The following is a 27,521-nucleotide window of genomic DNA, read 5'->3' as shown; positions in this document are numbered from 1 at the left end:
AGCCAGGAGCTTGGCCTTTCTCTGATTAACTCTTCTTCTACTTTTAAAAAATATTGATTCATGGCCAGCACCGTGGCTCACTAGGCTAATCCTCCACCTGCGGCACCAGCACACCAGGTTCTAATCCTGGTCGGGGGGCCGGATTCTGTCCCGGTCGCTCCTCTTCCTGTCCAGCTCTCTGCTGTGGCCCCGGAGGACAGTGGAGGAGGCTTGGGCCATGCACCTCTGTGGGAGACCAGGAGAAGCACCTGGCTCCTGGCTTCAGATCAGCGCAGCGCACCGGCCGCAGCGGCCATTGGTGGGGGGGGGGGTGAACCAACGGAAAAGGAAGACCTTTCTCTCTGTCTCTTTCACTGTCCACTCTGCCTGTCAAAAAAAATTGATTCATTTGAAAGATAGAATAGGAGAGAGAGAGAGAGAGAGAGAGAGAGAGAGAGAGAGAGAGATCTTCCAGCTGCTGGGTCACTCCCCAAATGCCTGCAACAACCAGGGCTGGGCCCAGCTGAAATCAGGAGCCAGGAACTCCCTAACTGGTCTCCTACATGCATGGCAGGAACTCAAATATTTGGGACATCATTGGCTGCCTTCCAGGTGCATTAGCAGAAAGGTGGTTCAGAAGTCCAGGGTAGCCAAGACTCTCAGATTTCTTTCTGTGTTTTCTTATTGGCTCTTCTGGATTTTCTCATATAGATTGCACACATGTCATAAAGTTTTTTTCTAATTTTTTAACTGAAATTTTTACTATTAGAGTTTCCAGTTTGATTTTACTAACTGGTACCAGCAGTGGATGTTACAGATTCTTACCTATTTTCTTCAATCTTCCCATTTAGTTTACTAGTTATACTTTATTAATTTGTCCTTAGTACTTTTTATATTAAAAAGGGAAAAATATAAAGATAGGGATGCCTTTTTTTGGGTTCATTTTAGCTTCAGGATATTCTGGGTATAAAGGTGTATAGACAAGGGCTCTGGCTTACACAGCAGAGCCCCTTAGGTGTGTGTTAGCCATAGACTGAGATGCAAAGAGTGAACTGGAAACAAGTAGCCAATATATTTCTGGTAATATACATTAAGAATTACTGAAAGAGAGGCTGGCACTGTGGCACAGTGGGTTAAAACCCTAGCCTACAGTGCCAGAATCCCATATAGGCACCTGTTCAAGTCTTGGCTGCTCTTCTTCCAATCCGGCTCTTTGCCATGGCCTGGGAAAGCAGTAGAAGATGGCCCAAGTCCTTGGGCCCCTGCACCCACATGGGAGACCTGGAACTAGCTCCTGGCTCCTGGCTTTGGATCAGCTCAGCTTTGGCCGTTGTGGTCATTTGGGAAGTTGATCTGTGGAATGGAAGACCTCTGTCTCTCTCTGGCTCTACCTCTCTCTGTAACTTTGCCTTTCAAATAAATAAAATAAATCTTTTTTTTTTTTTTGACAGGCAGAGTGGACAGTGAGAGAGAGAGAGAGACAGAGAGAAAGGTCTTTCTTTTTGCCGTTGGTTCACCCTCCAATGGCCGCCACGGCCAGCGCGCTACGGCCAGCACACTGTGCTGATCCGAAGCCAGGAGCCAGGTGCTTCTCCTGGTCTCCCATGCAGGTGCAGGGCCCAAGCACTTGGGCCATCCTCCACTGCACTCCCGGGCCATAGCAGAGAGCTGGCCTGGAAGAGGGGCAACCGGGACAGAATCCGGCACCCCGACTGGGACTAGAACCCAGTGTGCCGGCGCTGCAAGGCAGAGGATTAGCCTAGTGAGCCGTGGCGCTGGCTAATAAATCTTTTTAAAAATTACTGAAAGAAGTTTGCGTCAACATATAAAGCAAAATGCTACCTGAATTTCTCTTATATTTTACCACTTTGCTTATCCAATAATAAAATTCCTGATGACAGGGACACTCTGTAGAATGACCTTTAGAGGCTGAGACAGATGTTGGTTCACTAGCTACTTTGAGATGGATCAGAATAGTGACCAGGGATTTTCCACAAAGGTAATTATGAGACTGACTATTTACAACAGAATATTCAGACTCTTTTTTGGGAAAGCTGAGCTTCAAGTTCAGTCACACCAGAGCAGGGGTCTTGCTGTTTCTCGGAGCTTTGGAAGCCATCTTATTGATTCAGGGAAACAAAAATTTACTAATCATTCTAGGCACTACTTGTGCTTGGCGTTAAAGGGGGGAGGAAAGTATCTGATGTGGTTTCTATCTTTAAGGAACTTAAAATATTATGTGAGAGGCAGCTAATGATTGTGGTAGCAGCTTATGTTTGTATTCTCTGGGCATCTGTTCTAAAGTCTTTTTTAAATTTATTAACTCAATCTTCACAACAGCATAATGAAGTAGCTTCTATTATCACCACCATTTTATAGAGGAGGAAACTGAGACACAGAGAAATCAAGTGATTCACCCAGGGTTACACGGTAGTAAATGGCAGGGCCACAATGGAAACCAAGACTGGAAACCAGCTTTGGCTATAATCTTGTTCTTAACCAATAGTTTTCAAAGTGTAGTCCCCAGTTCAGCAGCCTCAGCCTTCTCTGAAAATTAGTTAGAGGTACACATTCTTGGATTCTACCCAAGACCTGCTGAACCACAAACTCTGAAGGCAGAGTTCAGCAGTCAGTGAACTGAATACCCTCTGGGTGATTATCATGGATGCTGGTTGAGAATCTGCTGGAGAGAAACTGGCCATGCTGCAAAAATTGTTAGAAATTAATATCTTCATGGATGAGGATTGCATATGGCCAAGTTTCTAGCCCTCTGACACAGAATCTAGTGCTAAGCAGGCATCAAAAATGCATATGGGCCGGTGCCGTGGCTCACTAGGCTAATCCTCCACCTGTGGCACCAGCACACCGGGTTCTAGTCCCAGTTGGGGTGCCGGATTCTGTCCCGGTTGCCCCTCTTCCAGGCCAGCTCTCTGCTTTGGCCTGGGAGTGCAGTGGAGGATGGCCCAGGTTCTTGGGCTCTGCACCCACGTGGGAGACCAGGAGAAGCACCTGGCTCCTGGCTTTGGATCAGCACGGTGCGCTGAGCGCAGTGTGCCAGCCGCAGCGGCCATTGGAGGGTGAACCAAAGGAAGACCTTTCTCTCTGTCTGTCTCTCTCACTGTCCACTCTGCCTGTCAAAAAAAAAAAAATACATAAGAAGGACTAATACAAATGAGTAGATGGGACAGTGATGTTTGAGCCGGGTCTTTTAACTATCACTAATCTACCACTGCAGCAGACAAAATAGGAGGGGTGTTTTCAAAATTCATGAGACCAGCACAGAAGTGGTTGTGATATTTGTGGCACAATATGACAAATGACCAGCACAAAGAACCATCAGAATGACAGAGGAATCGCTTAGCAAGCATCTCAGGAGGTAAACCTGTTAAGATGTGCTCAGTAACTGAACAGGAGGAAGGCATCAGTGGATTTGTCATTTTGTTATGAAGGTGTCATTCACTGAGACAAGAAGTATAGAACAATAGTGTACATTTGTGGGGTAAAGATAAAGGGTTTGATTTGGACCCTTTACATTTGACATTCTGGGAGGAGATCCAGCTGGAGCTGTCCAGCAGAGACTTGGAAATGCGAGTCTGAGATATGGCTGGACCCTAAAAGTGGAAGAGACCTCTGATGGGAGAATGGAGAGTGGACTGAGAAGACAGCCGATCTGGAAGCACAGTGAAGTTATTTAGTGGGGCAAAAGGAAGAAGGAAGTCTTGAGGAAGAATTAAAGGACTTAGGCAATAGGAGACTTCACAAAAGGCTGAAGCTGAGTAGAAGTCTCAGAAAAAGAGGTAATATCATATGTTGTGGCAGAAAATAACAAAATTATCCTTTGGATTTGGACATTTTAAAAAGCCATTTAAGGGGCTGGCGCTGTGGTGTAATGGGTAAAGCCAATGCCTGCACTGCCAGCATGCCATATGGTTGCATGTTTGAGTCCTGGTTTTTGCACTTCTGATCCAGCTCTCTGTTATGGCCTGGGAAAGCAGTGGAGGATGGCCCTGTACCCATGTAGGAGACCCGAAGAAGCTCCTGGCTCCTGGTTCCTGGCTTCGGATTGGCTCAGCTCCGGCCGTTGCAACTACTGGGGAGTGAACCAGCAGATGAAAGCTTTCTCTCTCTCTCTCTCTCTGCTTCTGCCTCTCTGTAATTCTGCGTTTTAAATAAATAAATCTTTTTTTTTTTTTAAGCCATTTTAGTGACTTGGCGAGATCGGAAGCAGGCTGATAGTTTAAGCGTGAGCTGTAGATGAGGAAGTGGGGGCAGGTACTTCGCAGATAGGGTAGATGAAGTCCGGTAACCATACTTTAATTGAGAGCGACATCTTCCAGGAGAAGCAGGGTCTTTTACATATCTGTGGTCTCTGCGCCCAGCGCACGGCCTGGGAGAGAGGGTGGCGTCATTGAGTTCAGTGACTGGGGACAGAGCAACACTTCGCAGAGGCAGGCGCTTTGCAGCCAAGGCTTGAAGGATGAGAGTGATTGGGAGGAGAGGTGGGAGGCAAGGCCCCGCCGTGATGGGGTGCTCGACTGTAAGGGGGTCTGGGCATGAGATGGGGCTTCCGTAATGCGCGCGTGGCTCTGGGCGAAGGGCGCGGGCTTTATGTAGGTTTGAAGGGACCTATTTGGAGAACAGACGGCCTGAGGCAGTCGGAGGCGGGCGGGGGTCGCCCCGCCCCACTGACGCCACGGCGCGGTTCCGCGGCGCTTCTACCGGAGCCCTCCTGCCGAGCTGCATGGCGTCGGGTGACCGCCAGGGGCCGCTGCCTCCGGTCCCCGGTGCCCCCGCCCCTCTCCATTGGCCTTTGTTGCCGTCGGAGCGCCCCGCTTGACTCGTTCCCGTCCGCCCCCTGGGCCTGGCGGTCGCGCCTGCGCACTGGTAGCTGGCCGGGCGCTCGCAGGGGGAGCTGCTGCAGGCTCCGCGGCGGCGGCGGCAACGGAGGCTGCGGGGGCGACGGCGCTAGCGGCCGGGCTTGGGGGGGGAGCCGAGCCCGGCCCGGGAGCCCGAGCTGCGAGAGTGAGGGGTACCTAGGCCCTTCACGCTGGACTCCACAGTCTCCGGGCCGCCTGACCTCCGCACGGGTATATGGGATGGAAGCGGGACCCTCGGGAGCAGGTAAGGGCCCCTGGGAGGGGGAACGGTGCGTGCTGCAAAGACCAGGAGGCTCCCGCGTGGAGAGCATGGCTCCCGATGGTGGGAAGGGCTCCTGATTGAGGAGGGGGGCTCTCATGGGATGGGGGGCCAGTTTCAAGAGGGCTGCGTGCAGTTCCGGGGGAGAACCATGTGAAGAGAGCCCAGAGATGGGGGCTGTTTGTCCAAGGAGGCGGTGTGCAGACGTGGGGGGTGGATTAATCGGGGAGAAGGGCCTGAGCGCCAGGAAGGACTCCGGGAGATCCGAGGAGGCCTACGGAGAGGCCCGGCAGGTGGCTGGGGGCGGGATCCAGGTGTCCAGGAGAGGGGGTGGCGATACAGATGGGCCCGGAGCTACCGCATGCGGGGGGCGGGGGCTCAGCCGGGCTGGGCTGGGCTGGGCTGGGCTAGGCTTCTGTCTCTTGGGAGAAGGCGCCAGAGCTGGGCTATGAGCTCCGCCCCAACCGGGCCTGACGCGGGGGCGAGGGTCAGGGGGCGGTGGGTGGGGACCCAGTCCGGGGATTCCCCCCCGTGAGGCTGGGGAACAGAGCGGAGGTACTGGAGCATGCGCGGAGGTGGCAGCTGGAAGGGGCTGCCCGACGTGGTGGGGGCGTGGCTGCCCGAATACCCCAACCCCCGCCCCGTTTGGCGTGGAAAAAGGAGCGCGCTGTTGGGGTGCGTTCTTTCTTAGGGCTATGCTGCAGAGTGCAGACGGAAATGTCCCCCTCTTCCATCTCAGGGGCGCTTACACTTGACGCTCAAGCCCCTCAGTCACATTTTACCAATAATCAGTTGAGGGAAACTGCCAAAGTGCCTTTTCTGTCACTTGAAGAAAGACTGGGACTGAAGCCGTGTTCTGGGGGAGGGTCCTGAAGAGAGGCTTTCGAAGAGGTGTTGGTTCCTGAGGAGCCAAGGACGGGCAGGACCAGGTGTACTTGGAAGAGGTTTGCCTGGGTGGCAAGTTTTTGGTCCCATAGTGAGTAGAAACGAGAGCTTTAATCCCAGGATGACCTTTGCTATTGAATTGTCTTTTGAGGCTACAGTCTGATCTCTTGCTGTACTTCAATATTTCCAAGGCTGTTGTGTCCCACCAGGTGTGTTTCCTTTTTTCCTGTCTACAGCCCAGAAACGGGCAGGGCCATGTCATTAAAGCCAAATGTGCCCTCCCAACAAACTGTTTAGAGGAGGGGGAGTGGTGTTTATCACCTTCACCATGGTGACAGCTCGACTTCTTATTCACCGGCAGAAAAGGAGAGGAAAGGAACAGAGAGACACTGAGGCACAACTGTCCCCCCAAAAAGACTGGCATCCTCAGTGTGGGCGGTGGGGTGCTGGGACCTCTTGTGTCCTGGGTCTCTTATTTTGTGATGGGAGGAGCAATCTGGACACAAGGCTGTTAGATCATCTCTCACCACCTCCTTCCACTTGGTCTGGAATTAGGAATAGAATTTCCATTTGAGCCGTGAACTTTGCTTTCTTTACCTGGTGGGAGAATCTTTGTCTTTTAGAGCAGACCTGATCTCAGCATCCCAGGAAATAGCTCTTAACAACTCATTCAAGAGTCCATGCAGTGACCTACAGATGCTTACAGATTGCTTTCTCCCGAGCAAAAACAACCTCATCCGGACCATGTAGGTCCTCAGGTAGAGTTCAGGGAGCACAAACTACCCTCTCTCCATCCAAGGAACTCTCTAGCTTTTCTAGGCTGGAGACTTTCCTACAACCTGTCCCTGAGGTCCAAATGGATTGCTGAGAGCTGGCACCCATTCCAGACTGCTAATGATTTTACCCTGATGAATTTCTAATTGGCTCTGGCGTGATGAAAAAAATATTTTTTGGTTTGTTATGAGACATAAGCTTCTAGGGAGAGGGTTGGTGTCTGTAGTCGGCTGCAGCCTTGGGAAAAGCCTAGTGGTCAGGCTTTGCCTCATCCCAGGGTGTAATTGAAGTTTGCCCAGAAGTTGCCCATGTAGGGCCCATCGCTGCCTCTCTCCTACATCTGGACGGTTATTCTCTGGAAAGAGGTCAGAGTGGTGTCCTGAGACACGTACAAAACTGAGGCATTGTTTCTGATCTCAGGGGCGTATGTCCATGTGTGCCTTCTGTGCTTAGGTGCGTTCCAGGATGTGCTGGACTGAGCTCCTTGAGGGGAGAGGCAGTGTCTTGTTTAGCTTTGGAACAAGTGAATATACGTTTATTAATGGAATCGCATCACATTCAAGTGTAAACTTATGTGGATCTGTAATAATTTGTGTGTGGACAAATCCCTTTTAAAGAATGGTCTCTTCCTCTTTGCTGATCCACCAGCTAACCTAGCTTTGAGTTTGTGTCTTTTGAACAGGCAGTCTGGCTCCTCGGGAGGTGTGTGGGCCTCAGAACTAGGGAAGAAATCCTGAGCCAGAGCTTTCAGCTGTGTTACTTTTCCTTCTCTGGGCTGGTTGGGGGTGGGGGAGGGGGAGTGTCCTCTGCAGGGCCCCTCCCTCCTTGCTTTTGTCTGCAGGGAAGGGCCCCGCCTCTTTCCCCCTAGGCCCAAGCTTTGTCCTCTCTGTGCTGGGGCCCTCATCTGCATTACAAAGTGGCCGTCTGTCCCTGTCTGGATCTGAAGGGAAGTGTCTCCCTTTCTCAGGCTAAAAGCTGGGGGCAGGGTGGGGTAGAGGGGGGTATTTTGTACAGCTGTGAGACTTTTAAAGGGATGGAATGGAAGAGAGGTTCCCGCTTCATCCAGCCTTCCCTCACTTGGGGGTGAAGAGGTGCTGTGGGCTCCCCTGTTTTCCCAAAGCCCCCTTGGAGAAGAGGGTGCGCTTAGGCTAAATCTGGTGTGTAGTCCTGTTTCTGAGGATGAGAAGGCTTTGAGGCTAGAATGTCTGTCCCATCCCCCATCATTGCTGCCCAGCCTCCAGCTCTGAGGGAGTGCCTTCCTCCTAAGGCCCCAAATAATTATTCAGCCTGAGACACTAAGGAGGTGAATGGAATCTAAGAACGTGAGGAGGAGAGTCTCCCTTACCAGCCATGCCCACAAGGGTGCATGTTTGTCCTGGGCAGTTCGTGACAGTTTTGGGCAGTTGCAGTTGTTCTGTCTGTGTGTTTGTGTGGTCTGGCCCTGGCATATTTGTTCATTTCCTATCTGTGTGCTGAACACAAGTCCTGTCTTTGCAGAACTCAGTTGAGGATGGTGAGGGGTGGGTGTATGAGAGTAACGGTCAGGGCCTAAGTGTGTGTTTGGATGTGTGTGACAGGAGTGTGTGTCTGTGTCTGTGGGCTTGTGCACTATTTCCGACCCTCTCTGGGGTTGGCAGCCAGGTGCCAGTAGTCAGGCTTTCACTTCCCCATGCAGCTGAAGGCCTCCATTTTCCTGTCTGCGGAGTGGGGCCAGGCTTGACAGGTGGTTCGAAGGAGACTGCAGTTTAGCTCTGGGAAGTGTGCCTCTCCCTTGAATCGTGCTGACCTCTTCCTGACCCTCTGGCTAAGGACAGGCCCCATCCCCCCAGGCTGTCTGACTGTGAAAGCAGAGCTCTGAGAATGGGAGGTTCTGGGCTGGTTTATCCCTCTCTCCTCCCACCTGGGCTGATCTGCCGGCCAGGACAATGGTAGCTCAGGACAAAGGCTTCTCTCAGTTTCTCTCTTTTTTTTTTCCTCTTTCCCCCCAAGCTAGAAAATAAGACTGAGGCAGCAATTAGGTTGGTGGCTGGAGAGGAGAAAGTGGCTGGAGCTGGCCCTGCCCTAACCTTTTCCCAAGGGTCCCCTCTGTCTTCAAATTGATCCCTTGTGCTGCCTTCTGGACCCTCTGTATGGAAAAATCTGTGGGGACATAGAGAAAATTTTGTGTTTTCCTATCCAGAGCCAGTGCCTTTTCCTTCTGCAGCATTCTAATTACTGCCTCTCCTTTCCAGTCCTTCAGCTCTTTCTGCACACTTTTCTTCATAGTCTCCCAGTCGCGACCTCGCTGCCCTCCTGCCCTAGCCTCCTCCTTCCCCATGGCCATTTCAAGCCCTTTTCTGTTGTGGCCTCTTTTTCAGCATCCTACTTCAACCTCTCCTTATCTGAGTCTCCAGATTCTATCCTTTTAAACTTTTCTCTCTCTCAAACCCTAACTATTTAGTTACCTTAATCCTTTCTTAAATACTGTCCCTGACCTCCCCAACCGGGCCACCTTTGACTCTTCCTCCTGCCTCCATTTTATCTTCAGGATGATGACGTGTGATGTGACCATCTGGCTGGCAGAGAGCAGGGCATTCTTGGTGTGCTAGATCCCTGGTGGAGGTAGACATCTTAAATCAATAGAAGGAATAAAGAGTTTCGTTACCGGTACCCATATGTAGCCCCTCTGCTTAACCTCTAATAGTAGCTTACTTATTCACTTGAAAAATTTGTGGTAGATAATAAGGGTAATTTCCCTAAATGGAGAGAGATTTAAAAAACAAACCACAAAAAAAGAGTGAGCCTGGGATGTGTGAGTTGGTGGAAGCCCTCAGTGTGTTGAATAGCAGGAAAGAGGCTTTCCCTGTTCTTTCCCACTCCTAGAACTAGGAGCCCTCATGCCTTCTCTGATTAGAGTAGTTAGGAGAATGCCAGACTCTACCCTTACTAGCCTCTTTGTCTTGTAGCTGCAGGTGCCTACCTGCCCCCACTGCAGCAGGTGTTCCAGGCACCTCGCCGGCCTGGCATTGGCACTGTGGGGAAGCCAATCAAGCTCCTGGCCAATTACTTTGAGGTGGACATACCTAAGATCGACGTCTACCACTACGAGGTGGACATCAAGCCCGATAAGTGTCCTCGCAGAGTTAACAGGTAAGTGATACACCTTTAAGCCACTAAGCCCAGAAGTCTCAGAACCTTGAAAGAGGGATGAGAAAAGTACAACAAAAACCAGTAGGGGATAGTATCACCAAATCCAAGAAAGTTTTTGAGGAGGAGATGCCAGGAAGATAAGTGCAAAAATAAATCATTACGTATAACTATTAGAAGACAGTTGGGGAGCCAGCACTGTGGTGCAGTTGGTTAAAGCCCCAGCCTGCAGCACTGGCATTCCACAGGGCGCCAGTTCAAATCCCAGCTGCTCCACTTCTGATCCAGCTCTCTGCTGTGGCCTGGGAAAGCAGTAGAAGATGGCCCAAGTCCTTGGGCCCCTGTACCTGCATGGGAGACCTGGAAGAAGCTCCTGGCTTTGGATCAGCTCAGCTCTGGTCGTGGTCATCTGGGGAGTGAACCAGCGGAATGGAAGACCTCTCTGGGTCTACTTCTCTCTGTAACTCTGTGTTTCAAATAAAATAAAATAATTCTTAAAAAAAAAAAGAAAGACAACTGGTTTTTGTCAGAGCAATTTCAGTAGAGTAGTTGGACTATTCTAACTATAGTGAGGTAATGAATAAGGGATGGTAATGTGGTTGGAGCAGTGAGAGCAGATAGCTTTTTTTCCAGGTAACTTAGCAGTCCACTGGAGAGAGAAAATATGTTGACTAAAGAAGACTATAAAGGCCACGTGTCGTGCCTAGCATATTTCAACATGTTGAAATGAATGAATGTACAAGTTTAAGAATAAGACATGGATAGTTTGTGGATTGAGGAGAAGGGACTAGTGGAGAAGTTTAAAGTTATAGAATAAAGGGGAGCACCAGATGAATTGTCCTTGCTGAGGCATGCGTATGTTGCAGGATGCACAGTCGAAGAGATTAGCCTTAAGCAGAAGAAATAATATTTCCTTCTAAAATTAACCTGTTAAGACTGTATGTATAGGCTGGCGCCATGGCTCAGTAGGCTAATCCTTCATCTTGCGGCGCTGGCACACCGGGTTCTAGTCCCGGTCGAGGCGCCGGATTCTGTCCCGGTTGCCCCTCTTCCAGGCCAGCTCTCTGCTATGGCCCACGAGTGCAGTGGAGGATGGCCCAAGTCCTTGGGCTCTGCACCCGCATGGGAGACCAGGAGAAGCTCCTGGCTCCTGCCTTCGGATCAGCGCGATGTGCCGGCCACAGCGCGCTGGCCGCGGCGGCCATTGGAGGGTGAACCAACGGCAAAAGGAAGACCTTTCTCTGTGTGTGTGTGTCTCTCTCTCTCTCTCTCACTGTCCACTCTGCCTGTCAAAAAAAAAAAAAAAGAAAGAAAGAAAAAAAAAGACTGTATGTACAGTACTTAAAATTTTTTAGTTTTACAAAAAGAGTGGCAATGGCTGGCGCCGCGGCTCACTAGGCTAATCCTCCGCCTAGCAGCGCCGGCACACCGGGTTCTAGTCCCGGTCGGGGCGCCGGATTCTGTCCCGGTTGCCCCTCTTCCAGGCCAGCTCTCTGCTGTGGCCCGGGAGTGCAGTGGAGGATGGCCCAGGTGCTTGGGCCCTGCACCCGCATGGGAGACCAGGAGAAGCTCCTGGCTCCTGCCTTCGGATCAGCGCGATGTGCCGGCCACAGCGCGCTGGCCGCGGCGGCCATTGGAGGGTGAACCAACGGCAAAAGGAAGACCTTTCTCTCTGTGTGTGTGTGTGTCTCTCTCTCTCTCTCTCTCACTGTCCACTCTGCCTGTCAAAAAAAAAAAGAAAAAGAAAAAAAGAGTGGCAATGAAGAGTGTCTCCTTATTACCTTGGTTCCCATCTCTCAGTTCCTTCCCCCAGAGTCATTATTCGTTACCATTCCTTAGTGCTTTCAGATTTTTCTGTGCATATACAAACATACATGCATATATAATTTTTTAAAATAATTTTGTATTTGACAGGTAGAATTATAGATAGTGAAAGAGAGAGACAGAGAGAAAGGTCTTCCTTTTGTTTGTTCACTCCCCAAATCATATATAATATTCAAAAACATTTTTTAACTTAAGAGGAAGATGGAGAACTCCCATCTGCTGGTTCATTTCCCAAATGTGTGTGAAGGCCAAGGCTGGATCGAGACAGGAGCTAGAGGCTGGGAACTCAATCCAGAGTGGTACGAATCCAGTTACTTGAGCTGGAGTCAGGAGCCAGAGCTCAAAATTAAACCCAGGTACTTCTGTATGTGACACAGGTGTCTTTAACTGCTAGACTAAAACCTACTTCAGATAATGATTGTTTAAATGCACAAAATATAGGGTCTTTTTTTTTTTAAGATTTATTTGTTTATTTGAAAGACAGAGTTACACAGAGAGAGAAGGAGAGACAGAGAGAGAAAGAGAGAGAGAGAGAGAGAGAGGTTTTCCATCTGCTGGTTCACTCCCAAGTTGGCCACAATGGCCGGAGCTGAGCCTATCCAAAGCCAGGAGACAAGAGCTTCTGAGTCTCCCATGCAGGTGCAGGGGTCCAAGGACTTGGGCCATCTTCTACTGCTTTCCCAGACCATAGCAGAGAGATGGACTGGAAGTGGAGCAGCTGGGACTTGAACCGCCGCCCATATGGGATGCCGGCACTGCAGGTGGCAGCTTTACCCATTTACCCACAGCACCGGCAAAATATAGGTCTTGAGTGGGCATTTGGCACCATGGTTAAGATGCTGCTTAGGATGCCTGCTTCCCATGTTGAAGTGTTTAGTTCAAGTCCTAGCTCTTTAGCTTTACATCCAGCTTCCTGCTAATGCTAATGCACTCTGCAAGGTAGCAGATTATGGTTCAAGTACATGGGTCCCTGCCATCCAAGTAGGAGACCCAAGTTGAGTTCTGGGTACTTAGCTTTGGCCTGGCCATTACAGGAATTTGGGAAGTTAACCAGAGAATGGAAAATTGGTTTTTGTCTATGTCTGTCTTTTAAATAAAAATGAAAATAATTTTTTTGCAGTTCCTTGGCATATCAGTTCACACGGGTCTGTCATTCTTTCTGCATGACTCTCTATAGGAGTTCCACTGAATGGCTTTGTTTGCAACTCATTTAATAAATCTATTAAGGCCCATTTAGGTTGGGTCTAGACTTCTATAAAAATGAAACTATGTTGAATATTATTATATGCAGATACATTTTTGCACTCATATGAGTGTTCCTGAAGGATACATTTCTGGGAGTGGAATTGCTGGCTCAGTACATTTTCAAGTTTAAGATAGTGTCAGTTTTCAAAAAGTAAGTTGGACCAATTTATATTCCCATAAGCAAGTTGTCATAGTGACCATTTCACCTACCTGCATCAATCCTACATATCAGATTTTTTTCATCTTTGTCATTCTGATAAACAGTTTAATTTTAAATTGCTAATCTCTGGTGAGAAACAATATATTTTCATATGTTAACAATTATATATAGAAGGGGCACTTCAAGGGAGTGAAAAAACATTCATGTGTAAGTAAATATGTTTGTATGTAGGTCTCGGGATTTGAGGGTGGCTTGGCTGCTGTCCTCTAGTCTTCAGGGATATTAGTAGGCAAGAATAATTTCTTCTTCCTCCTCCTCCTCCTCGTCTTTTTAAGATTTATTTATTTTTTTATTTATTTGAAAGGCAGAGTTACAGAGAAGCAGAGGCAGAGAGGGAGGGGGCGAAGATTATAATAATATATTATTATATATTATAATACACAATTATATATAATATATTATATTACATATAATATAACATATATGTTATTATATGATATATTTTTATTATAGCATATATGATATATGATTAATAATAATATTATATAATAATATAGAGGGGGGGTGTCTTTCATCTGCTGGTTCATTCCCCAAATGGCTGCAATGGCCAAAGCTGAGCTGATCCGAAGCCAGGAGCCTGGAGCTTCTTTTGAGTCTCCCATGTGGGTACAGGGGCCCAGGGACCTGGTTCATCTTCCACTGCTTTCCCAGGCACATTAAAAAGGAGCTGGATCAGAAGTGGAGCATCCGGGACTTGAACCGGTGCCCATATAAAATGCTGGCACTGCAGGTGATGGCTTTGCCTGCTATGCCATAGAGCCAGCCCCAAGAATGGTTTCTGGAGTTAAAGGATGGTTGAAACCCAGGTTTAGCATAGTCTGTAAGGGAATAATCAGGCATATGATAAAGATTGCTAGGCAGCACAAGCCTAATTGGGATTGAAATCATGTACCATGGTTGTTCCAGTGCACCATTTTGAGTGTTTTAATTTTTTGAAACATTTATTTTATTTATTTGAAGGAGTTACAGAAAGGCAGAGGCAGAAAGAGAGAGTACGCATGCGCTTCCATCCGATGGTTCACTCCCTAAATGGCTGCAACAGCTAGAACTGCCCTGATCCAAAGCCGGGAGCTAGGAGCTTCCCCTGGGTCTCCCATGCAGAACAAGAGCCCGAGGACTTGGGCCATCTTCTGTTGCTTTCCCAGGCCATAGTAGAAAGCTGGATCGGAAGTAGAGCAGCCAGGACTCGAATCAGCATTCATATGGGATGCCGACACTGCAGGCATTACTTGCTATGCCACAGTGCCGGCCCCTTGAATGTTATTTATTTATTTATTTATTTAATATTTATGTATTTGAAAGAGTTAACACAGGGAGAGGAGAGGCAGAGAGAGAGAGAGGTCTTCCATCTGCTGGTTCACTCCCTAATTGGCCGCAACGGCTGGATGCAGGGGCTCAAGCACTTTGGCCGTCTTCTACTGCTTTCCCAGCCATAGCAGAGAGCTGGATCAGAAGTGGAGCAGCGGGGACTTGAACCAGTGCCCATATGGGATGCTGCCACTGTAGGCAGCAGCTTTACCCACTACACCACAGCGCCGGCCCCCACCTTGAGTGTTTTTAACTAGTAGTACTCAAAAACTTTGGTTCAGAATGGGGAGAGGTCATGTGTTTGGAAGGGCTGGGACCTATGTGATGAGGACAGGAAGTGAAACCAAGACAGGAGATGGTTAATAGAAAGAAAACAGGATTGGAGAACTAGGGGCTTTAGAGAGGTGGAAGAGATGAAGGTCTTCCACAATTTATTTGTATTCAACTCAGGCTTCTTCCCTTTCTACCGTGTTTGCTTATCAAACTGGGACTGGGGCAGCCTGTATTCTGGATAGACCTTGGGATCAAGCCCATCTGTCCTCAACCTCCTTCTCTTCTCATAAGGCACCCTTACCCACTCTGTTAGGTCTGTTAGAGCCTTGGTGAACTAAGGATCAGCAGTAGTACCTGGTAGCATGTTAGAAACATGAATTTCAGGTTGTGCTGTAGACCTGCCAGGTCAGAATCTGCATTTTAACGGTCTGTAGTTGTTTCAGAGCAATGTTGAAGTTTGAGAATACCGTCAGAGTAGATGTTAGGAGCAAATATACTAGATGGGACATTGCCTGGACATTGGGTTCCTTCCAAAATCTTGAAGTGGTAGTCTCTCAGCTTCTACAGGCCACTCCTATCCCCCACAGGGAAGTGGTGGAATACATGGTCCAGCATTTCAAGCCTCAGATCTTTGGTGATCGCAAGCCCGTGTATGATGGAAAGAAGAACATTTATACTGTCACAGCACTGCCCATTGGCAACGAACGGGTAAGGCTGGGAGTCAGGCAAGGCCTGTGTCAGGAGTCTGGGGTAGAATAATGCTCACATAAACCCATCTGGAGCCTGGTAGTCCAAAGATCCTTTTCTTCTTTTGTGCTGCGAAAGTGTGTTTTAATCATGGGTGGGTACATGCTGTTTAATTTTATTTATTTATTTTTTTTTTAGAGAGAATCACAGGTCACCTCTGCTCAAGGCATGCACAGACAGAGCCAAACACACACATGTACACACGCGGGTGCACACACAATGTCAGCCCCACCCCGAGTGTGCACTCAGGTGTCTGAGGGTCCTACGAGAGTCCTGACCAGGAAACGGGGCCGTGGCCTCCCTAAGCCTGGACTTTCTAGCCCTCTGCCTACTTTGGGCTCCACCTGTCTGGGATCCTGCTGCCCACTTCCTCTGGGCACAGGTCACCTGAGCCGGCATGCTGTTTAATTTCATCAACAGACTGAGATTGACTTAAAATAGACCTAGAGGATTTCCTGATAGCTGAGAGGGACAGAAGCACTGAGCCAAGATGACTGGAAACTAAGGGGCTGAACTGTGTGGTCTTCCTTGTGTGCCCCATCAACTGTGGAGCAAATCCATAGTTGGCAAATCCACGGAACGGGCATAGTTGGGGCAGGGAACGCTGGTCTGTGGCAAGGTGTTGGCAGTCCTTCACTTCTCTTACTCTCCTGAAGGTCGACTTTGAGGTGACAATCCCTGGGGAAGGAAAGGATCGAATCTTTAAGGTCTCCATCAAGTGGCTAGCCATTGTGAGCTGGCGCATGCTGCATGAGGCCTTGGTCAGTGGCCAGATCCCGGTTCCCCTGGAGTCTGTGCAAGCCCTGGATGTGGCCATGAGACATCTGGCATCTATGAGGTACTGGGTATAGTTAGTATCTGGGCTACTGGTGTTGGCAGAAGTGCTGTTGGGGGAGGAGGGGAAGGAATGCATAATAGGGTCCCACAGTGTGCCATTCAAGGAAAAAAATTACTTAAAGTCCTACTGTTTGCCAGGCAAGTGTACATCTGTGTTTACATAGTTTAAAGCCCTGGCCCTGTCCTTAGATATCTTTGGGCCTCACCCCATCTGTCCCTGCAGAGCAGAGACAAGGTAGAGATTTGCACAAGGTCAGTCATATAACTAGTAAAGGATCAGAGCTGGCATTAAAGCCCTGGTGTCCTGCCTTCCAGGCCAGGGCTCCTCCGTGCCCAGGATGCCTCACAGGGTGGGGGCCTGTGCCCGAGGGACCAGTTCTCTGCCTGTCCCTGCCAGGTACACCCCTGTGGGCCGCTCCTTCTTCTCACCGCCTGAGGGCTACTACCACCCGCTGGGGGGTGGGCGCGAGGTCTGGTTCGGCTTTCACCAGTCTGTGCGCCCAGCCATGTGGAAGATGATGCTCAACATTGATGGTGAGTGGGGAGAGTATGGAGCCAGGGGCACCCCAAGTCCAGTAACCACACTCCCAGCCTCATCCCTCCCAGTTCTACTACCACAATCCTAGTCTAATCCAACAGCCCTGGCACCCCTTGCCCCCCATCCCAATACCCTATAAGGAAAAGGGTGTAAATTATAGTGGCTCCATTTATTCTGGAAGACAGGGCCTGAGCTGAGCCATCCTTACCCTGTCCCCACAGTCTCAGCCACTGCTTTCTACAAGGCACAGCCAGTGATCGAGTTCATGTGTGAGGTGCTGGACATCAGGAACATAGACGAGCAGCCCAAGCCCCTCACGGACTCTCAGCGTGTTCGCTTCACCAAGGAGATCAAGGGTGAGGACCCAGCCAGCCGGGGAGGGGAAGCGTTGCTGCTTTCTCTTTAGTCCTAAAAGGAAATCCCCTTGGGATATGTTCAGGGGAAAGACCAAGCCTGGGCACACGAGCAAGCGATTCTAACCCTGACAAGCAGTGTGTGTGTCTCAGGCCTGAAGGTGGAAGTGACCCACTGTGGACAGATGAAGAGGAAATACCGCGTGTGTAATGTTACCCGCCGTCCTGCTAGCCATCAGACGTAAGTTGACAGGGGTACTGTCCATGAACGAGGGCTGAGATTTTCAGACACATGTTCCTTACTCCCTGCATCCACCCCCTCGCCCCCAGGTGAGCCAAGGCTGGCCTTGTGTTGAAGATGAGCTGTGGGAATCCTTCGCCCTGCCCATGCCTTCCCAGATCTGTTGATGCCTTTTAGATCACTTTCTTTCCTTCTTGGGCCTTTTCTGTAGAGCAAGCTCATTGCGGGTTCCTGTTGTGCTACTGTAAGTGTTAGAATCCCTCTCAATTGGTTCTTCCTCCCAGAAAAAGGAAGCCAAGCTCTCGGCTTAATCTTGGAAAAATTGGCAGTGATTCCATTCCCATTTTTCACTTCAGGTCACGCTGGACTAGGAGTACCCACTGTGTGTCAGGCTTTAAGCTCAACATTAGAAATACAGATTAATCCGATATGGTTCTGATCTTTGACTTGCCTCTCAAGTCTTTGGCTTCTTCTTTGGAGCCATGTGTTACCTGCTTTCCCGTGAGTAGCAATGCTCAAAGATGTCGGGTAGGATGACGGAGCATAGTGTGAGGCTTCCCACAGCTGTAAATCTAGAGAGTTTGGATTGAATGCTGGGTTGTGACACTGCCCTTCCCTTCTTCCAAATAGGTTTCCCTTGCAGCTGGAGAGTGGACAGACTGTGGAGTGTACAGTGGCACAGTATTTCAAGCAGAAATACAACCTTCAGCTCAAGTATCCCCATCTGCCCTGCCTGCAAGTTGGCCAGGAACAAAAGCATACCTACCTGCCCCTAGAGGTGAGATTGCCAAGTACCGGCTGGGCTGGAGAACAGGCATTGTACCTGAACTCTGGTCATCAGAGGTCTGTTTTCCATTGGTAGTTTGTCATTCGCACTTTAAATTTAGGAAACTTGACATTCTGAGAAGGTGTAAGGTAGTTTTCCTATGAAATATAGGCCTCATTCTTACCTACTGAATTCCTTTCTTATCCCCTATACTACTCATCTTTTCAGAACTGCCAGGCAGAAGTACAAGCTGTATTTAGTGTTTAATAAATAAGTATTCATTCAGAGGTTTCAGATACCACGCTTATCTTCTCTTGCTTTCTCTTTTCCTGCTCTCTGGAACTGGGCATCCTAAGTGATCTGAGATACAGGTGTATTTGATTCTATAGAAAATGGAGAAGACGTTACATATAATGTAAATTCTATTTCCCCTGGGATTAATGTGTTCCTTTTAAAAAAGTTTTAACTCCAAGATTTGTCATACTATTATATTTCAGAAGACTTTGAAATTCTGCTATGAAAGAATAGTAATGTTTTTTAAGTCATACAATACAAATGCAGAATCATTGGTCTGTATTTGGTTTTACATATGGTAACTGCAATGTCTAAAGAGAAGCTACTGCTGATTGCTCTATTGGCTAGTTCTGTGCTATTCAAAAAAGTGTCAGGATACCAACAGACATCACCTGGAAGCTTGTTTAAAATGCAGAATCTCAGGCTCTACCCATATCTATGAGTCAGACTCTATCTTTTAACGAGATCCAAAGTGAACTCAGATGCACATTTACCAATTAGAGAAGCACTAGCCTGGATTGTCTTTATTTCAGTAGCAGGAGTCAGGTGGCTTGTCCTAAAGCTCAAACTTTCTGTGCGTTTCTAGGCTGTCAGAATGAATCTGAGGGAGTGAGGCTGAGAGAGAGGAGTTCCCCATAGTCGAGAACTCTTGACTTGTTTAATAGCTGTTGATGCACAGACAGTGGGAGGAAGGCAGTATATTCTCTGAAGTATCAACAGAAGCCTTTAGGGATGATCCCAGCTAAGTAAATACTAGATGGTATCTACTGCAAACTGAGATTTGCTAGCCAATTAACGTTATTTCTGTTTAAACAATGGTTTACAAGGTGAATAATTCATGTAATGGCTTAGATCTTGAATTTTATTGTTTATTTAACAAACATTTATTGGGCTCCTACTATGGGTCAAATATTCTTTTTAGGTTCCAGGAATATGGAAATAAAAGTCTTAGCTTGCCGGCGCCGTGGCTCAATAGGCTAATCCTCCACCTTGCGGCGCCGGCACACCGGGTTCTAGTCCCGGTTGGGGCGCCGGATTCTGTCCCGGTTGCCCCTCTTCCAGGCCAGCTCTCTGCTATGGCCAGGGAGTGCAGTGGAGGATGGCCCAGGTGCTTGGGCCCTGCACCCCATGGGAGACCAGGAAAAGCACCTGGATCCTGGCTCCTGCCATCGGATCAGCGCGGTGCGCCGGCTGCAGCGGCGGCCATTGGAGGGTGAACCAACGGCAAAGGAAGACCTTTCTCTCTCTGTCTCTCTCTCTCACTGTCCACTCTGCCTGTCAAAAATTAAAAAAAAAAAAAAAAAAAAATTAAAAAAAAAAAAAAAAAAGTCTTAGCTGTCATCCTAGAAGACAATTTTAATTGATAAACACATAACATACTTTCAGAGGGTGATAAGTGCATTAAGAATAATAAAACTGGTAAAGGGGATAGAGAACTACTTAAATTTTTGTTGTCAAGCAAGATCTCTTTTGGGAGACATTTAAGCTGGCCCCAAATTCTGGTTACCAACCTATAACAACCTGAGGGAAGAACTTTCCTGGTAGGAGGAATAACAAATCCAAGGGGTTTAAATCAGGGATAGATAGAGGGCCTTGGTGTCTCAAATGTATTATATGAGGGGAAAAGTAGGAAGATGATGCTTAAAAAAAAAAAAAAAGAGGATGGAGATGTAGGTTTAAATCACATAAGCTGTTATAGCCAGGTGTTTTTGTTGTTGTTGTTGTTGTTTTTTTTTTTTTAAGAATGAGAGTACCAGCCGGCGCCGTGGCTCACTTGGCTGATCCTCCGCCTGTGGCGCCAGCACCCCAGGTTCTAGTCCATTGGGGCGCCGGATTCTGACCCGGCTGCTCCTCTTCCAGTCTAGCTCTCTGCTGTGGCCCAGGAAGGCAGTGGAGGATGGCCCAAGTGCTTGGGCCCTGCACCCGCATGGGAGACCAGGAGGAAGCACCTGGTTCCTGGTTTCGGATCGGCGCGGTACACTGTCCGTAGCAGCCATTTGGGGGGTGAACCAACAGAAGGAAGACCTTTCTCTTTCTCACTGTCTAATTCTGCCTGTCCAAAAAAAAAAAAAAAGACAGTACCAAGATACCATTCACATGCCATAAAATTTATTCTCTTAAATATGCAATTCATATGTTCATAGACTTATACAACTATCACCACCATCTATTTCCAAAATATTTTCATCACCTCCATAAAATCATACTTATTATCAGTCACTTGCCATTCCCTTAGTAACTACTAATTTACTTTTTGTTTTCATCTATTCACCTCTTCTGGCATATAATGTAAATAGAATAATGTAACATGTGGCCTTTTGTGGCTGGCTTCTTTCATTTAGCATGTTTTTAAGTTTCATCCATATTGTTCCATTGTATAGATGTATCACATTTTTTTTTTTTTTTGAAAGGCAGAGTTACAGAAAAAAAGGGAGAAAAAAAAAGAGAGAGAGAATGTCTTCCATCTGCAGGTTCACTTCTCAGGTCAGTGGTCATAATGACTAAGGCTGGGCCAGGCCAAAGCCAGGAGCCTAGAACTCCATCCGTGTTCTCCCACATGGGTGTCAAAGGCCCATATTCTCAGTCCATCTTCTGCTGCTTTCCCAGGAGCATTAACAGGGAGTGGGTCCGAAGTGGAACAGCTGGGACTTGAACTGACGTTCATATGGGATACTGGTGTTGCAGGTAGTAGCTTAACCCACTGTGCCACAACACTGGCCCCTAGATAGATCATATTTTGTTCATTCATCAGTTGATTGACATTTGAGTTGTCTCCACTTTTTGGCTATTATGAGTAATGCTGCTGTGAAGATTCATACACGTGTGTCTGTGTGAGCATGTTTTCATTTTGTTGGGTATATACTCAAGAATGAAATCATACATCATACATAACTGTGTTTATCATCCGGAGGAGCTGCCGTGGCGATGCCATTTTACAATCCCATCAACAATGAATAAGCATTCCAATTACTGTCCAGGTGGAATTTTATTCTGATTATAACAGGGATCCATTCGAAGATTTTAAGGAGAACAATATGGATTATTTGAATCTCTACAGCTAAAGACTAGAAATAGCCAGTGCTTCCAGTCTACATTTATGTCTTCCTTAAACAGTTATCTAGGCCAGCAAAAGTATCACCAAAAGCTTTTGTTCATGTTCAAATTGTGGTTCATTCCTGCTTTAGTCCTTTTTTTCAGATTATAGTAAAATTTACCATTTTAATCAAAAACATTTTACATTAAATTTACCTTTTTAACCATTTTTAAGTATACAGTTCTATGACATTAAGTCAGTTTTCACTGTTGTACAGCCATTACCATCATCCATCTCCAGAACTTATGTATCATCTCAAGCTGAAATTCTGTAATAGCCATTAAATGACAACTCTCCATTCTCATACAATATTTGTCCTTTCTTGACTGACTGATTTCATTTAGTATAATGTCTTCAAGGTTTATCCATGTTGTAACAAGTTAGAATCCTCTTCCTTTTTAAGGCTGAATAATATTCCACTGTGTGTATATAGCACATTTGATGTATCCATTCATCCATTAATGAACGCTTGGGTTCTGGGTTTTGACTGTTGTGAATAATGCTGCTATGGATGAAGGTGTATAAATATTTGTTCAGGTCCCTGCTTTCATTTCTTTTGAGTACATGACCAGAAGTAGAATTGCTAGTTTATATGGTAATGCTGTTTCATTTTTTTGAATCACCATATCATTTTCCATAGTGGCTGTACCATTTTACATTCCCGTCAGCAATATGTAAGGTTTCTGATTTCAATACATCCCTATGTTAGTCTTTCCCAAATGTCAATTCTGTAGTTGTAACCAACTGTAGACAGTATTACAACTTTCAGGTACCTTTAAGAGAGTAGCTTCACAAATTTAAACAATTCTTGGTTTTTGCTAATTGGCTATTTTATGTATTATCTGGAATATGGAATTTAAAGGCAGATGACCTTTGCCTGTTTTTCCTTCCATTGTTTAGAATTAACTCTGGAAATTAGAAAGAGAACCAGTACTTAACAGAATCTTAGCCCTGTGAGAATAAGTAATAGATTTCATCTCATTTAAATACTTACAACAACTTTTTTTTTTTTTTTAAGATTTCTTTATTTATTTGAGAGGAGGAGTTACAAAAAGAGACAGAGAGAAAGGTCTTCCATCTGCTGGTTCACTCCCCAAATGGCCACGACAGCCAGAGTTGAGCCGATCCAAAGCCAGGAACCAGGAGCTTTTTCTGGGTCTTCACATGGGTTTAGGGGCCCAAGCGCTTGGGCCATCCTCTACTGCTTTCCCAGACTGTAAGCAGAGAGCTGGATGGGAAGTGGAGCAGCCAGGACACAAACCAGCGCCCATATAGGATGCCAGCACTGCAGGTGGAGGCTTAGCCCACTACACCACAGCGGAAGCCCCACAACAACTTCTTGAGACAGCTTATGTTGTTTCCCATATCTGAAATTAAAGAAGCTGAGTCTCAGAGAGATTGAGAGCTGCCCAAGGTAACCTCACCTAGTAATGGCAAAGCTGAACTTCATGCACAAATCTTCCAAAAATCTACCGGCTCTCTTTTCTACTACAAGCCTTCCTGTTCATGACATCCTGAATATAGTATCTTGAGGAATAGAAGTATTCTGTGACTAGATAGCCTTGAATGGCAGGATGTTCCTCACACCAACACAAGACAATGTAAGCTAACGAAGACAGTGATTTCTATAGTCTGGATACTCAGTGACTGACTGTAGAATGGGGCTCAAGAGTTTAGAACCATCTGTGGTCTTCCTGGTGGGTTGCAGGATGGAACAACTAACTGCTACCACTGGAGAGAGTTGCCTTAGGAATCTAACTTGTGTATATTGAGTTTTTCAGTATTCAAGAGAGCTCCATACTTGGTCCTTTGGTAAATAATAATTGTATGCTACAAGTTAAGTGTTTACTATGTCCCAGAACTATTATCCTTCCCTTAAGTGCTTAATTTTATTTGATCTCGACAACTCTATAAAATTGTTACTGTTTTTATTTAACATATGTGACCTGAGTCCAGATATGGTTCTGGATTTCAGCTTTAATCATAAAGTGGTTGTATTACCTTTTGCATTGTACATTATTATTTTCTAAAGTATCCGTCAAGTAAAACTCAAAGGAGAGTATATGTGTGCACAAGGAATTTTGCAGTCCCCTTCCCATGGCTGATAGCCAAGGTCTGTTTCCTTACTGTGGGACTCTGGATACAGAATGGACTGTACTCAAGCCAGAGCTACCTGTCCTTTTCCTTTCCTCAGGTCTGTAACATTGTGGCTGGGCAGCGCTGCATTAAGAAACTGACTGACAACCAGACTTCGACCATGATAAAGGCTACGGCTAGGTCGGCCCCAGACAGACAGGAGGAGATCAGTCGCCTGGTCAGTGGGACTGCACAGAAATGCATGCTCGCTTCCTCAGTCCTTAGAGCCCTTGCTAGCAAACCTGCTGTTATGCCCCAGTAGGACCCTCCAGTAGGTGACCCAAGTCTGGAGTTGTTGCCTGGGACTCCACAGGGCTGCTCTTGCCTCCTGACCCTGGAGCTACTTTGTTTCCTATCTCCTCTCTCCTTCTGTATTACTTCTCCCACTTTTTTAGGGCTCTTCCTTGCCAGCCCTATCTTCTCTTCAGGGCTCTCTCTTTGGAAACCCAGCGGGAGAGCAGTATTACCAAACTGCTGCTCTTCTGAGATCCCGTTCTTTTGCCCTGCAGATGAAGAATGCCAGCTACAACCTAGATCCCTACATCCAGGAATTTGGGATCAAAGTGAAGGATGACATGACGGAGGTGACAGGGCGAGTGCTGCCGGCGCCCATCTTGCAGTACGGCGGCCGGGTGAGCAGGGTCAGGGCCAGACAACATCTCTGGGGCCTATATGGGTGGTTGGGTTGTACAGCCAGGGGATTTTGTTCCCCTACCTACCTGACTCTACTGAGGCTCACCTGGACGCCCCCTCTGCCTATCTCTAGAACCGGGCCATTGCCACACCCAATCAGGGTGTCTGGGACATGCGGGGGAAACAGTTCTACAATGGCATTGAGATCAAAGTCTGGGCCATCGCCTGCTTCGCACCCCAAAAACAATGTCGAGAAGAGGTGCTCAAGTAAGGAGGGTTGGGTGTCGGGGTGGAAGGGAGGGAAGGACCCTAGAGCTGCCTCCCCCCATCTCCCAAGGGCTAAGATTGACCAGTAGTTTGGCTTTCTGTGTTGACTCTACCTGCCTGAGCGTTCTGGCTCAGACTTTTACCTGTTTCTGTCAATCTGTGGCTATGAGACTTCGATAAGGGGTTGGATCTGTGGCAGAGATGATGATTTTGGGGCATGAATCTCCTAAGGGAAACTTTATTTATTCTTCAGTAGTTATTATCATTGGTAATAAATAGTAATAGTCATAACTATAGTGTTTATGCCAACATTGTACTTAAGTACCTAATTTTTCTTCTCTTGTTTCATCTTTATAGTGAGTAGGTGGTGATATTTCCATTTGCAGGAGTCTGAGGCTCAAAGAGATTAAGTAATTTGTCCAAAGTTTGCGTATGATCAAAAGTGTCAGAGTTGGGATCAAATCAGATATGAGCTTCAAAACATGTGTTCCTGATTGAGAACAAAAAAAGAGCACCTTGTTTCACTAGTCCTCTGAGCTGTCCTCCTTGTGCACAGAATTTATTTCAGTCTTTTCCAAGTGAAGTAGATGAACCGGAATTGTAAGGGCCTCTGTGTCACCATGGTTGAAGGTCTGGGTGTGGGTGGCATCAGTGAGGAAGGTGATATAGTCAAATGGTTTAAGGAAACAGGTTAGGGAGTAATGGCTTCAGGGAATGAATAAGTAAGTGGAGAAATCATAGGCCACTCCCCTGCAGTCTTCACAAAAAACAAAAATATGTTATTGAAATATGTTTAAAATACTGCAGAACTCACCTACTTGAAGTGTACAGTTTGGTGGTTCTTGTGGTCTTTTAAAGTGATGGCTTCTCATTCTCTCTGGGTGGGGAGTGGGGTCAGTGTATGCTGGGGCTGAGGAAGAGTATTGTGGCTGACTACAGGTAGTGACAAGGATAACAGAGACGTGTGCCCTGGTGCAGTCAGCTGGCCCGCAGCATTCATGAGAATTAGTTCTAGCAGCTGTTGATAGATCCATGCTCTCCCTCGTCCCCTGTACCCTCAGATACATAGCCACCCCCATCACAAATGTAATTTCTCTTAAGTGAGTTCTTTTTTTTTTTTTTTTTGACAGGCAGAGTGGACAGTGAGAGAGAGAGACAGAGAGAAAGGTCTTCCTTTGCCATTGGTTCACCCTCCAATGGCCGCCGCAGCCGGTGTGCTGCAGCCGGCGCACTGCGCTGATCCGATGGCAGGAGCCAGGTACTTATCCTGGTCTCCCATGGGGTGCAGAGCCCAAGTACCTGGGCCATCCTCCACTGCACTCCCTGGCCACAGCAGAGAGCTGGCCTGGAAGAGGGGCAACCGGGACAGAATCCGGCGCCCCAACCGGTACTAGAATCCGGTGTGCCGGCGCCACAAGGCGGAGGATTAGCCTAGTGAGCCGCGGCGCCGGCAAGTGAGTTCTTATTCGCTCCTTCTATCCCTTAGCTTGACATTGGAGAGCTGGCCCTAGTGATAATAAAAAGACTGCCAGCCCTTTGCCTTTGTGCCATAGTCACCTCATTGGTAACTCTGTTCTGTATGTTTCTCTCTTACTCCCATGGCCCCAGTTCCTGTCCAGTTCTTTTGGGAAACAATTCATTGTTTTGACCATTTTGAGTTACCAGGTATTGATAAACCAAGCCTTAGACTTGGAAAGGGTCAGCTCAATAGGCATCCTCTTCTTTTAGTGACCCATATAATCAGGGAGTAAGAACGTTGCTTGTGCATGTGGGTCAGTAATGCTCCATTGGATGATCTGGGGCTAAAGATAAAGATTTCTGAGTCTTGAGCTATGGCAGTACGTGAGATGTCCAGGGAGAGTATGCATAGTAAGCATATGCTGAAAATAAAACTCTGAGAAACTGCAAAGAAATGGAGCAAAATTCCTAAATGTGTATGAGGGAATGGGATCTGGAGCACAGAGAAAGGGCCTCTTTTGCAGTGGAAAGGGCTAGAGGTTGGGGGAAGACATGAAAGCTGCTGGTATGGACTTGGAGACATTGATAATTGGGGATGGATGAGGGAGTTCCAGGTTCAACCCTTAGAATTTTTCTTCTGACTAAAGAGTCCCTATTACTTTAATTATATCACTTTTAGGACAGGCTTTAAAATTTTTCCTATCCTAGACATCTCCCAATACTTTTTAGCCCCCAGCACTGGACACAGTATAGCAAATGTGGTCTTACAGTAGAGAGATGATTGGGAATATCACTTTCCTTGAAGTAGAGACCCACTATTGATAAAATCTCGTAACACATTGGGCTGTTTTAATAGCTACACTGCAGTTGTATACAATGCACCAAAGAATACTCTTAGTAGTTTGTAGTACAATGGTTAGGTTGTATTTATTTGTTCTAGCATTTATTTAAAAATTTTGAAATTCTTTTTAAAAGATTGTATTTGAAGGACAGGGAGAAAGAGTGCTTCCATCTACTGATTCACTATCCAAATGGTTGCGACAAGCCAGGCCTGGGACAGGCCAAGGCTGGGAGCCAGGAACTCCATCTCCTGGTCTCTCAAGTAGGTAGCAGGGGCCCAAGTCCCTTTTTTTTTTTTTTTAAAAGCTTCTTCCAGGTCTCCCACATGGGTGCAGGGGCCCAAGGACATGGGCCATCCTCCACTGCTTTCCCAGGCCACAGCGGAGAGCTGGATCGGAAGTCGAGCAGCCGTGTCTTAAACCGGCGTCCATAAGGGATGCTGATGCTTCAGGCCAGGATGTTACCCACAGCACCACAGCGCCGGCCCCTTGGGCCCAAGTTCTTGGCCATCTTCTGCTGCCTTTTGAGGCACATAAGCAGGAGGTTG

The 27,521-nt window shown here is 47.3% G+C and overlaps 1 protein-coding gene across 5 annotated transcripts in view; it reads left to right on the top strand.

The window, feature by feature from the left end:
- Window positions 1-4,810: 4,810 nt before the first annotated feature.
- Window positions 4,811-27,521, top strand: part of LOC100347349 (protein argonaute-1) — a 44,728-nt gene continuing 22,017 nt past the window's right edge. Inside the window, exons 1-11 of one of the 5 annotated variants that reach the window (XM_051832176.2) lie at window positions 4,811-5,100; window positions 9,720-9,903; window positions 15,358-15,478; window positions 16,174-16,355; window positions 16,752-16,888; window positions 17,114-17,248; window positions 17,399-17,486; window positions 18,117-18,264; window positions 23,835-23,954; window positions 24,286-24,417; window positions 24,543-24,676. In XM_051832176.2, coding sequence (XP_051688136.1) covers window positions 5,076-5,100; window positions 9,720-9,903; window positions 15,358-15,478; window positions 16,174-16,355; window positions 16,752-16,888; window positions 17,114-17,248; window positions 17,399-17,486; window positions 18,117-18,264; window positions 23,835-23,954; window positions 24,286-24,417; window positions 24,543-24,676 — 1,406 coding nt within the window. In that variant the 5' untranslated portion in view covers window positions 4,811-5,075. Of the gene's footprint in view, window positions 5,101-9,719; window positions 9,904-15,328; window positions 15,479-16,173; window positions 16,356-16,751; window positions 16,889-17,113; window positions 17,249-17,398; window positions 17,487-18,116; window positions 18,265-23,834; window positions 23,955-24,285; window positions 24,418-24,542; window positions 24,677-27,521 lie in introns of those variants that run through there. The other 4 variants (XR_011390779.1, XM_008273690.4, XM_070078755.1 and 1 more) reach the window with 4 other exon arrangements.

The sequence above is a fragment of the Oryctolagus cuniculus genome, chromosome 7, assembly GCF_964237555.1.
Source record: "Oryctolagus cuniculus chromosome 7, mOryCun1.1, whole genome shotgun sequence".
Lineage (NCBI taxonomy): Eukaryota > Metazoa > Chordata > Mammalia > Lagomorpha > Leporidae > Oryctolagus > Oryctolagus cuniculus.
The sequence above is the reverse complement of the archived record's forward strand: the minus strand, read 5'-3'. Positions and strand labels throughout refer to the sequence as shown.